This window comes from Oncorhynchus masou, chromosome 12 (genome assembly GCF_036934945.1).
Source record: "Oncorhynchus masou masou isolate Uvic2021 chromosome 12, UVic_Omas_1.1, whole genome shotgun sequence".
Taxonomy (NCBI): domain Eukaryota; kingdom Metazoa; phylum Chordata; class Actinopteri; order Salmoniformes; family Salmonidae; genus Oncorhynchus; species Oncorhynchus masou.
The window spans coordinates 6,354,191-6,366,817 of NC_088223.1; the positions used below are offsets into that span (position 1 = coordinate 6,354,191).

A 12,627-nucleotide genomic window follows, 5' to 3' on the forward strand; every position below is an offset into this window, starting at 1 on the left:
CATATTAACAGGGGGGTTTGAGTGGTGGGATCAGACATCAGACCACCAACATATCAACGGGGGGGTTTGAGTGGTGGGATCAGACCACCAGCATATTAACAGGGGGGTTTGAGTGGTGGGATCAGACCACCAGCATATTAACAGGGGGTGTTGAGTGGTGGGATCAGACCACCAGCATATTAACGGGGGTGTTGAGTGGTGGGATCAGACCACCAGCATATTAACTGGGGGGGGGGGGGTTGAGTGGTGGGATCAGACCACCAGCATATTAACAGGGGGGGTTTGAGTGGTGGGATCAGACCACCAGCATATTAACAGGGGGGGGTTTGAGTGGTGGGATCAGACCACCAACATATTAACAGGGGGGGGTCTGAGTGGTATCTGTCCCAGGGTGAACCTCTTCCCTCCAAACTCCTTCAGTTCCTCTTCGCTCAGCTGGCTCTGGGGGGTGAAGAGACTGTCTGCTGGGGCCATAACTCCAAACCCTCCACTCGCCTGTCCAAAACCACTTGCAGCCACTGGCGCTACACTCCCGAAACCACTCCCTCCAAATGCTCCTCCCCCACCAGCGACCGTCGAGGCAAAGCTAAACCCGGACGCAGAGGCAGGAGCTCCGAAACCGGCTGTCGTTGGCTCCTTGTTGGTGGCAAAGGAGAAACCGGCTGCCGAGGGAACAGTGGTGGCCATAGAGCCAATCCCAGTGGGAGCTGGTGCGATGGCTGACGCAGCACTGCCGAGAGAAGAAGCTGCACCTGGTCCAGCAAAGCTGAAATTACTGGCACCTGAGGTGTCCTGGACTGGGGCCGGCACTCCGAAACCTGAGGAGAGGAGGAAGAGTCCAGTTTGAGAGAAGTAGCAGATATATAAACTCAGCAACAAAAAGAAACGTCCTCTCACTGTCAACTGCGTTAAATTTCAGCAAATTTAACATGTGTAAATATTTTTGTGAACAAAACAAAATTCAACAACAGAGACATAAACTGAACAAGTTCCACAGACATGTGACTAACAGAAATGGAATAATGTGTCCCTGAACAAAGGGGGGGGGGGGTGAAAATCAAAAGTAACAGTCAGTATCTGGTGTGGCCACCAGCTGCATTAAGTACTGCAGTGCATCTCCTCCTCATGGACTGCACCAGATTTGCCAGTTCTTGCTTTGAGATGCTACCCCACTCTTCCACCTAGGCACCTGCAAGTTCCCGGACATTTCTGGGATGAATGGACCTAGCCCTCACCCTCCGATCCAACAGGTCCCAGACGTGATCCATGGGATTGAGATCTGGGCTCTTCGCTGGCCATGGCAGAACACTGACATTCCTGTCTTGCAGGAAATCACACACAGAACAAGCAGTATGGCTGGTGACATTGTCATGCTGGAGGGTCATGTCAGGATGAGCCTGCAGGAAGGGTACCACATGAGGGAGGAGGATGTCTTCCCTGTAACGCACAGCGTTAAGATTGCCTGCAATGACAAAAAGCTCAGACCATGATGGACCCTCCACCTCCAAATCGATCCCGCTTCAGAGTACAGGCCTCGATGGTACGCTCATTCCTTCGACAATAAACGTGAATTCAACCATAACCCCTGGTGAGACAAACCCCGACTCGTCAGTGAAGAGCCCTTTTTGCCAGTCCTGTCTGGTCCAGTGACGGTGGGTTTGTGCCCATAGGCGACGTTGTTGCCGGTGATGTCTGGTGAGGACCTACCTTACAACAGTTCTACACACCCTCAGTCCAGCCTCTCTCAGCCTACTGCGGACAGTCTGAGTACTGATGGAGGGATTGTGCGTTCCTGGTGTAACTCGGGCAGTTGTTGTTGTCATCCTGTACCTGTCTCGCAGGTGTGATGTTCGGATGTACTGATCCTGCGCAGGTGTTGTTACAGGTGGTCTGCCACTGCGAGGACGATCAGCTGTCCGTCCTGTCTCCCTGTAGCGCTGTCTTAGGCGCCTCACAGTTCGGAAATTGCGATTTATTGCCCTGGCCACATCTGCACACCTCATGCCTCCTTGCAGCATGTCTAAGGCACGTTCACGCAGATGAGCAGGTACCCTGAGTATCTTACTTTTGGTGTTTTTCAGTCAGTAGAAAGGCCTCTTTAGTGTCCTAAGTTTTCATAACTGTGACCTTAATTGCCTACCGTCTGTAAGCTGTTAGTGTCTTAACGACCGTTCCACAGGTGCATGTTCATTAATTGTTTATGGTTCATTGAACAAGCATGTGAAACAGTGTTAAAACCCTTTACAATGAAGATCTGTGAAGTTATTTGGATTTTTACAAATTGTCTTTGAAAGACAGGGTCCTGAGAAAGGGACGTTTCTTTTTTGCTGAGTTTATATCATCCTACGAGCCCACTATCCTCCTATCCCTCAGGCACAAACATTGGCACTCTCTCATGGAAACCTTATGTTCAATATAGGAATGAAGAGAATTAGGAACGCAAGTAAATATTTAAAAGGACAACTGCATGTCCCACTAACATAGGAGTTACAGGGGGTCTTATCCAGTCAACATAGGAGTTAGAGAGGGTCTTATCCAGTCAACATAGGAGTTAGAGAGGGTCTTATCCAGTCAACATAGGAGTTAGAGAGGGTCTTATCCAGTCAGCATAGGAGTTAGAGAGGGTCTTATCCAGTCAACATAGGAGTTACAGAGGGTCTTAGCCAGTCAACATAGGAGTTACAGAGGGTCTGATCCAGTCAACATAGGAGTTACAGAGGGTCTGATCCAGTCAACATAGGAGTTACAGGGGGTCTGATCCAGTCAACATAGGAGTTACAGAGGGTCTGATCCAGTCAACATAGGAGTTACAGAGGGTCTGATCCAGTCAACATAGGAGTTACAGGGGGTCTTAGCCAGTCAACATAGGAGTTAGAGAAGGCCTCCATGCCTGTATTCCACTTGTATTGTATTCCTATGAGGAACACAGGCTACAGCAGATCTGACCTGTTCCGAAGCCAGATGGTGCTGAGGACCCAAAGCCGGTCACTGGTGTCGACCCAAAACCTCCAGACGCTGCCTGTGGTGCTGGGTTGTCCAGCTCTGCAAGCTGGGAGAGACGAGAGAGTATTCCTCACCTTGTACATACAAGGCTTTATATTTGTCTTGTCGTATTACTACAGAAAGTAGTGTGTGTGTGTGTGTTACCATAGCGACTCTGGTGTTGCCGCTCATAGCCCTCAGCTCCTGGACTCTGCTTCTCCATTGGTTGACCAGCTGATTGATGACGTTCGCCTACAAACACAAGGAAGGCTGCTGTCAGTATTGATTGAAATTCATTTCTCAGTAAAAAAAAAGAAGACACACAGACATATATATGTAATGTGATGCTATCTGGAATCCCTGTCCTTAAGTTAGAATCACTGGTGGGAACAAGGAATTTAAGCCCCTAAACTTCTCATTGGGCGCTGCACTGCGGATGCTTCAGCCTCTCCTACATAATGTGTGACCTCTCTCTCCCCTCTGCTCCAGCCTCTCCTACATAATGTGTGACCTCTCTCTCCCCTCTGCTCCAGCCTCTCCTACATAATGTGTGACCTCTCTCTCCCCTCTGCTCCAGCCTCTCCTACATAATGTGTGACCTCTCTCTCCCCCCTCTGCTCCAGCCTCTCCTACATAATGTGTGACCTCTCTCTCCCCTCTGCTCCAGCCTCTCCTACATAATGTGTGACCTCTCTCTCCCCCCTCTGCTCCAGCCTCTCCTACATAATGTGTGACCTCTCTCTCCCCCCTCTGCTCCAGCCTCTCCTACATAATGTGTGACCTCTCTCTCCCCCCTCTGCTCCAGCCTCTCCTACATAATGTGTGACCTCTCTCTCCCCCCTCTGCTCCAGCCTCTCCTACATAATGTGTGTATATCAGAGGGGTTGGTTAAAAGCAGAAGACAAATGTCTGTCTCATATGTATCAATAAAGTATTGTTCATGACATTGAATCCCTGTACAGATGCCTTCACGTTATACAGTGTTCATGACATTGAATCCCAGTGCACAGACGGCTTCACGTTATACAGTCTTCATGCAGAGAAAGGGACACATGCATGTGATTCTACTCACATATCCCTGCAGGTCTCCTGACGGCTTGGTGTTGTAGTACTCCAGTCTCAGCTCCTCTGGAGAGAGCTCTGTGAACCCTGCACAGAGGAGGAGACCCGGTTCAATGCCGTCCACCTCCATTCAATATACTGGAGTTAACATCACAGCCAATCTAATATAGCCTGCTACTTCTGCTACTACTAAAGGTACAACTAGTACTACTACTACTACTACAGCTACTTCTGTTACTACTACAGCTACAACTAGTACTACTACTACTGTTACAACTACTACTACAGCTACAGCTACTACTGCTACAGCTACTACTACAGCTACTACTGCTACAGCTACTTCTACTACTACTACTACTACTACTACTACTACAGCTACTACTACTGTTACTACTACGACTACTACTACTACAGCTACGACTACTACTACAGCTACTACTACTGTTACTACTACAGCTACGACTACTACTACAGCTACGACTACTACTACAGCTACGACTACTACTACAACTACTACTACAGATACAACTAGTACTACTACTACTACTACTGTTACAACTAGCTACAACTACTGCTACTACTACAGCTACTACTACAGCTACTACTGCTACTACTACAGCTACATCTACTACTACAGCTACAACTACTACTACAGCTACAACTAGTACTACTACTACTACTGTTACAACTACTGCTACTACTACAGCTACTACTACAGCTACTACTGCTACTACTGCAGCTACATCTACTACTACAGCTACAACTACTACTACAGCTACTACTACTACTACTGTTACAACTACAGCTACTACTACAGCTACTACTACAGCTACTACTGCTACTACTACAGCTACATCTACGACTACAGCTACAATTACTACTACAGCTACTACTACTACTACTGTTACAACTACAGCTACTACTACAGCTACTACTACAGCTACTACTGCTACTACTACAGCTACATCTACTACTTCTGCTACTACTGATACTACTGCAGCTACATCAAGATCTATCCAAGATGTTCCTTCCACCCCAACTGAGGTAATGGTTAACAACTGTGTTTTTATTCATTTATTTTTATTTCACCTTTATTTAACCAGGTAGGAAATGTATCAAATTAACACTGGTGATAGATGTGCAGATGAGGAAGTGCAAGTAGAAATACTGGTGTGCAAAAGAGCAAAAAAAATACAAAACAATATGGGGATGAGGTAGTTGGATGGGATATTTACAGATGGGCTGTGTACAGCTGCAGCGATCGGTAAATTGCTCAGATAGCTGATGTTTAAAGTTAGTGAGGGAGATATAAGTCTCCAACTTCAGCCATTTTTGCAATTCGTTCCAGTCATTGGCAGCAGAGAACTGGAAGGAAAGGCAGCCAAAGGAGGAATTGGCTTTGGGGATGACCAGTGAGATATACCTGCTGGAGTGCGTGCTACGGGCCCCATGTGGGGAGGCAGGTAGCCTAGTGGTTAGAGTGTTGGACTAGTAACCAAAAGGGTGCAAGATTGAATCCCCGAGCTGACAAGGTACAAATCTGTCATTCTGCCCCTGAACAGGCAGTTAACCCACTGTTCCTAGGCCATCGTTGAAAATAAGAATTTTTTCTGAACTGACTTGCCTGGTTAAATAGAGGTTAAAAAAATTAAAATAAATGTGTGTGATAGTGTCAAAATAACCAGACCATCCTATAGTGGGACAGACCAAAGCTAAGCTGTTTCTCTTACCTGAGATGGTTGCTTTGAGGACAGAGTAACAGGAGAAAAGCCACTGGCCTGAAGTCTCCCAGATCTCCATATCTTTCTGGATGGTCTCCCTGGTGAGGAGACAAGGCATTCTGATAACAGGCCATTACATTTACAGACTACTTTGTCAGGGACTCATTTTTATATATTTATCCCAAACCCTATATATATATATATATACTTATTTTCCACCATCATTTGCAAATAAATTCATTAAAAATCATACAATGTGATTTTCTGGATCTTTTTCTCCTCATTTTGTCTGTCATTGTTGAAGTGTACCTATAATGAAAATTACAGGCCTCTTAAGTGGGAGAACTTGTACAATTGGTGGCTGACTAAATACTTTTTTGCCCCACTGTATATATACACACGTGTGTGTGCGTGTGTCAATTCTGAATCCCATTGAGAAAATTGTTCCCACCCAAGCAATCAGTGGACTTACAAGTGTTTTTCATTGTCTTCCACTTCTCCTCTCCCACCTTTGTCGAAGCTGCTTTGAGTGTTTAAGGCAGAAAATCTGTTTTGGTTTGGAGAGGAGGCTGCGAAACTGAAGTGAGAGCTCTGGGCTTGGCTGTCCCTTCCTCCTCTCCCTCCTCCTCCTGGACCCCAGGTGTTGCCACCCTGCTGGGAGGAGAAGGATGCTGGCTGGTTGTAGCTTCCTCCTCCAGACCTCTGAGCTGGGTTCACCCACACTCTGTTCCCAAACCCTGAAAACAGGAAGTTCATAGATTTCACTACCCTTATATTGGACGGGAGAAATGTGTTTCTAGGCTGCATAACATGATGACCCACTTTCAATTCATTAGCTTCAATAGCCCATCTGTTTCTGTTAAAGACAAAAAAAAAGTTTTTTTTACTTGCCAGAACCACTGCTGAAGGTTTACTCACCAGCCCAGTGCCAAACCTCGCCCGAAGGTTCACAGCCCAGAGCCAAACCTCGCCCGAAGGTTCACAGCCCAGAGCCAAACCTCGCCCGATGGTTCACAGCCCAGAGCCAAACCTCGCCCGAAGGTTCACAGCCCAGAGCCAAACCTCGCCCGAAGGTTCACAGCCCAGAGCCAAACCTCGCCCGAAGGTTCACAGCCCAGAGCCAAACTTCATCCTGTTTCCATTTATCATCCTTGATATGTTTCTAAAACTTGATTGGAGTCCACCTGTGGTAAACTGGATGTTAGAAGGTGAATTCACCAATTTGTAAGTCGCTCTGGATAAGAGCGTCTGCTAAATGACTTAAATGTAAATGTAAATTCAACTGATTGGACATGATTTAGAAAGGCACACACCTGTCTATATAAGGTCCCATAGTTGACAGTCCATGTCAGAGCAAAAACCAAGCCATGAGGTCAAAGTAATTGTCCATAGAGCTCGAGACTGGATTGTGCCTTCCAGAAGGACAACCATCTCTGCAGCACTCCACCAAACCAGGCCTTTATGGTAGAGTGGCCTGAAGGAAGCCACTCCTCAGTAAAAGGCACATAACAGCCCACTTGGAGTTTGCCAAAAAGCACCAAAAGTACTCTCAGACCATGAGAAATAAGATTCTCTGGTCTGATGAAACCAACATTGAACTCTTTGGCCTGAATGCCACGATTCACTTCTGGAGGAAGTGAAGCATGGTGGTGGCAGCATCATGCTGTGGGGATGGGACTGGGAGACTAGTCAAGATCGAGGGAAAGATGAACGGAGCAAAGTACAGAGAGATCCTTGATGAAAACCTGCTCCAGAGTACTCAGAACCTCAGACTGGGACGAAGGTTCACCCCTCAGCAGGACAACGACCCTAAAGCACACAGCCAAGACAATGCAGGAGTGGCTTTGGGAGAAATCTCTGAATGTCCTTGAGTGGCCCTGCCAGAGCCCAGACTTGAACCCAATCTAACATCACTGGAGAGACCTGCTGCCAAAGCAGCAGCTACGCTTCCTGGGGTCCAGAAAAATTAAGGCGGTTTATACAATTTTAAAACATTACAATACATTCACAGATTTCACAACACACAGTGTGCCTTCAAGCTCACATGAGCTTTTCAAGCTCACAAGAACATTTCCCAAGACATAAGACATATTTGGTTTGGGTAGAAATCTTAAATTCTTGTTAATCTATTTGCACCGTCCAATTTACAGTAGCTATTACAGTGAAATAATACCATGCTATTGTTTGAGGAGAGTACACAGTTATGAACCTGAAAATGATTAATAAACCAATTAGGCGCATTTGGACAGTCTTGATACAAAATTTGAACAGAAATGCAATGGTTCATTGGATCAGTCTAAAACATTGCACATCCGCTGCTGCCATCTAGTGGCCAAAATTTAAATTGCGCGTGGGCTAGAATAATACATTATGGCACTTCTCTTGCATTTCAAAGATGACGGTACAAAAAATATGTTTTTTTTCTTTGTATTATGTTTTTCCAGCTCTAATGTGTTATATTATCCTACACTCATTTCCACAAACTTCAAAGTGTTTCCTTTCAAATTGTATCAATAATATGCATATCCTTACTTCAAGTCCTGAGCTACAGGCAGTTAGATTTGGGTATGTCCTTTTAGGCGAAAATTTAAAAAAAGGGGGCGGATCCTTAAGAGGTTTTTAACAAAGTACTGAATAAAGGGTCTGAATACTTATGTAAATGTGATTTTTTTTATAGCAATAAATAGCAATAAAATAGCAAACATTTAAATATCTCCAATTTGGAGGTTGGTGTGTGAAAGCAACTTTGCATCAAAGAAAGCACCAGGGCGAAATCAGTGGGATCTTGCATTGTTCTTTTTCAAACCGTGTGTTGAAAACAATCAAACTAATCTTTCGGAGGTCATTGATGACGTGGTAATGCTGCTTTGAAACAAGCAACCTAGATTTTTATTTAACTAACTAAACATTTACAAAGGACGGTGGCTCCATTGAATGATTTAGGATGTTAAATTAAAAAAAAACTGAACAGCAAATCGAAACTCATCATTTAAAAAAGATTAGAAACTGGTACTGTAAGTATTGTGATAATATCATATTGTGATTTTCTTGGCAAAGAAAACTTTACAAAAAATTGAGCGATCTTTCCACCTACAAAGGTGAAATATCTTGGTAAAAAAATGTTACAAAGCTTTCAGCAGAAGTCTGCTCCTGTCAGTTCTGGGATTATGGATTTTAATGGTGACGGAACTTCATGAGATTGTATTTTGGATTTCGTGGTCGCACACAGATGTGGGTGCAAGTATGATTCACAAATGTTTATTTTCGCTAGCTAGTTAAATCTTTCACACATCATTATACAACAGTGGTAAAGTTTTGACATTTGAATACATTCAACAAGAACGGAAAGAATTATTTATTTTCACAATGATTACAAATCCATTTACGAGTATGAACATTCTGCTGCAAATTTTGAATCTGCACATTGTTCTGTCATTGTTGTCACGTTACCAAGAGATTCGTAAGCTTGTAGAAAGTTTTGTAAATTTGTAGAAAGGGATTCACAAGTAAAAATGCGATTCAAATTGCCATGAATAAAATGCAATTTTGTTCGTTGTCCGTAGTATATACTTGCCCATACCATAACCCCACTGTCACCATGGGGCAATCTGTTCACAACGGTGACATCAGCAAACCGCTCGCCCACATAACGCCATACACGTGGGACTGCGGTTGTGAGGCTGGTTGGACATACTGCCAAATTCTTTAAACCGATGCGGAGGCGGCTTATGGTAGAAAAATGAACATTCAATTCTCTGGTAACAAACCTGGCAGACATTCCTGCGGTCAGCATCCCAATTGCAGACTCCTTCGAGACATCTGTGGCATTCTGTTGTGACAAAACTGCACATTTTAAAATAAACTTTTATTGTTCCCAGCACAAGTTGCACCTGCGTAATTATCATGCCATTTAATCAGCTTTTGATATGATACACATGTCAGGTGGATGGATTACCCTGGCAAAAGAGAAATTATCACGAACAAAATTATGGACAATTTTGGAGAAATAAGCTTTTTTGTCCATATGGAACATTTCTGGGATATTTTATTTCAGCTCATGAAAAATGGGACCAACACATTACATGTTGCGTTTATATTTTTGTTCAGTATAGATCCCACGTGGATTCCGACAGTCCCCTTCTTCTGGTGTAAAACGATAGGAAGCAGCCTAATGCGCTGTACCCGAGCCCTAGGATAGGTTTCTGCCCCAGGAACCAAGATGTTTCTTGCCATAGAGCTGATGATTATAACGGCTGGTGAGAGGTTCCAGAATTTTTAAGTGGCTTGGGCCGCAAAACCCATTGTGGCTGACGGAGGAGCCGGTGCGTCAGACAAGACACCCTTGCTAAGAGTAGCCACTTCTTCTCTATAGTCCTCTGTCAGTAAACAATTGTTGCACTGAAACGACCGGTTGATCCACATTGTCCCGGAAGAGCGCATAGTAAATACAACTTCTCCACAAAATGCTCCATGTTTCCTCTGAACAGGGAAGCCTCCATGAGAAGAGACATAGCAACAGACTCCAGAGTCAGAGATAAAGACTACTAGGCGTATTGGTTGGGTATCATTTGACATGAGTGTTAACCTAGTTACTGACTGACAAGACAGTGCTGTTATTCCTCTTTTTCTTATTTCATTTCAGGTGTAGAGGGAGTCAGAACACAAGAAAGCAGCATACTGCCAGAACACCACAGGACCCTAGAGGTATTAGTCAATGACACAATGACACATTACATCAATGACACTAACAAAAATGGTTGGATTATTCAGCATTTGCTAATCGTACTTTCAACCACATCTCAATGTGCGACCACGAAATTCAAATTTACATCATGTTGTCATCGTTATAATCCCATATTCAGATGACAGTGTGACGTCAAGCTGAGAACGTCATCATCGCGTAGTATTCTTACGCTTAGAACACCGACAGCGTTTCATGTTGGTCCAGCATAATTACATTCATTCCCAATGAAACGCTGCGTTTGCCTTTGTGGTGCATATGTTGAATTTATCGAACGTATGCGTAGACGGGTTGACAGAAATGGTAGCAGGAGGTGAATGTTGAACACATATCCAGATTGTGGTGCGTACTATTTTGCACAATGACAACGTCGGTGCGTTTGAAGCGTTCGTGTGACACAAGCGTCGATACGTTGTGTGGAATCAGTAGTGTTTAAAAAAAACTAAATCAGATCTCCGTTCTCAATCGTTCCATGACGAGCTACAGTATAGCAGAAAAAGACTGGGAGCTACTACAACTAAGTACTCCTTACCTCCTCCCCCGCCTCTGTTGGACTGTTGAGGGGGGCGGCTGTTGTACTCTCCACCGTAGCCGCCACCGCCTGCATTTGGGTGCTCATTCCAACACTTGTCGCCATAGCGACAACGGCCTTGCATCCAAAAGTTGCACACCGGCATAGTGTTGCAGGATTTAAAGTTGTCGGTGCGGTGAATGAAACAAAAATCCTCTTGTTTCCCACTATAGTTTTCATCACCACATTGTTTTTGTTCAGATTACGCCATTTTGAAAATGTCGCAGGGCTATGACGTCAGTTTTAAAGTGGGTTTAATGCAACAGGGTGCCCCTGTGTTTGGTTTTGGTACTGCAGTCAGGAAAGTAACTCGATCAACAAAATCATCAGACCGTGTAGAAAATAGTACAGTAAATAATTATATACCGGTAATTAGGCAATTAAATAATATTACCAAAGACTACAATTTATAGTATTATTGTGTGTGTATATGAGTGAGTGTCACATGCATGTGGGTGTTCAAATGCTGTAAATAAATAGCCTATGTTTAGAGCATCAAAATTGTCTTGATTGTCAGTGTTGATAGTATAGTTGCTATGCAAACTGTTATTTTTAGCTTATAGGTGAAAGTATTGCGAGACAGAGAGGATGGAGGGAGTGAAAGAGAGGAGGAAGAAGGAGGAACACAGAATGAGTGTCTGTGGGATTTGCCAACTCCACTGTTTCACCAGTGGTGGCGGTAGTCTTTAGGGGCATTGCCATGACAACAAACAACCTGTCGAGGTGCATTTCATGTTCCTTTAACCTGGAGGTCCGTGCTAATGCTCGAACCACGAGGCTACCTACCGCCCCCATACAGATAGAGAGACACACACCACACACAGTACAGTATCACCAATCACATGCACCTGCATACACTGACACTAAGTCACTCAATCCTAATATTCCTGCGAATAGTATGTGTTTTGGTTGTTGTTGACAACAAGCCCATGCTAATGTGTCTGTCTGCCTTCCTGATTGTCTGATTGTCTACCTGTCGGTCTGCCTGTGAGTGAAAGGAGTTGGATACTTGGTGCCTGAGAACATGTCTGCTAGGTGACATGAATACAGAGGGTGTCATTGTGTTCTTAGATCCAGTAATTCTTAAAAATGTGCTAGTTGACTGCTACCTGTTTAATTGGCTGTCTTCATGCACTCTCACGCTCTGTCTCGCTCTCTCTCTCTCTCAAAAAAAATAAGTCTTCAGTGACACTGGGCATGCTGATGATGTGGGGCTGTCCTGAGTCATAACTCTAACCAGCATCCAAGAGGACGCTTTCATAAAGGCTGGGAGGAAAACCCGCTGAAAGACTGGGCCACATCCAACAAAATCTGGATATGCTTTTCAAGAGACCCTCCACAACCTGCCCACTCACCCTAGAAGGACAGGAAGTACCAGTGCTAACAAAAACAAACTACTGTATCTTGGTTTTCATCTAGACTCTAACCTCATCATTCACACCACATCAACCTGTACCACTAATCCTAGGAGGACAGGAAGTACCAGTGGTAACAACAACTAACTATCTTGGTTTTCATCTAGACTCTAACCTCAGTGGTGACACTTGTGG

General features: G+C 44.5%; 1 protein-coding gene across 1 annotated transcript; it reads right to left on the reverse strand.

Moving 5' to 3' along the window:
* Window positions 1–221: 221 nt before the first annotated feature.
* On the reverse strand, window positions 222–11,292 carry nup42 (nucleoporin 42). Its single transcript, XM_064979089.1, has 7 exons — window positions 11,039–11,292; window positions 6,238–6,502; window positions 5,775–5,863; window positions 4,055–4,131; window positions 3,148–3,234; window positions 2,947–3,049; window positions 222–818 (listed from the first exon to the last, which is right to left on the reverse strand). Exons 1-7 carry the CDS (start codon window positions 11,181–11,183, stop codon window positions 340–342), a joined length of 1,245 nt encoding a protein of 414 aa, XP_064835161.1. The 5' UTR covers window positions 11,184–11,292; the 3' UTR covers window positions 222–339.
* Between the last annotated feature and the right edge of the window lie 1,335 nt (window positions 11,293–12,627).

Excerpts from the sequence above, each read along its gene's own strand:
- nup42 (XM_064979089.1), bottom strand. The coding sequence starts at position 11,183 with ATGCCGGTGTGCAACTTTTGGATGCAAGGCCGTTGTCGCTATGGCGAC. Across the intron at positions 6,503-11,038 it reads CAACAGAGGCGGGGGAGGAG|GGTTTGGGAACAGAGTGTGG; the intron begins GTAAGGAGTACT and ends TCCTGTTTTCAG. Across the intron at positions 4,132-5,774 it reads CCTCAAAGCAACCATCTCAG|GGTTCACAGAGCTCTCTCCA; the intron begins GTAAGAGAAACA and ends TCCTCTGTGCAG.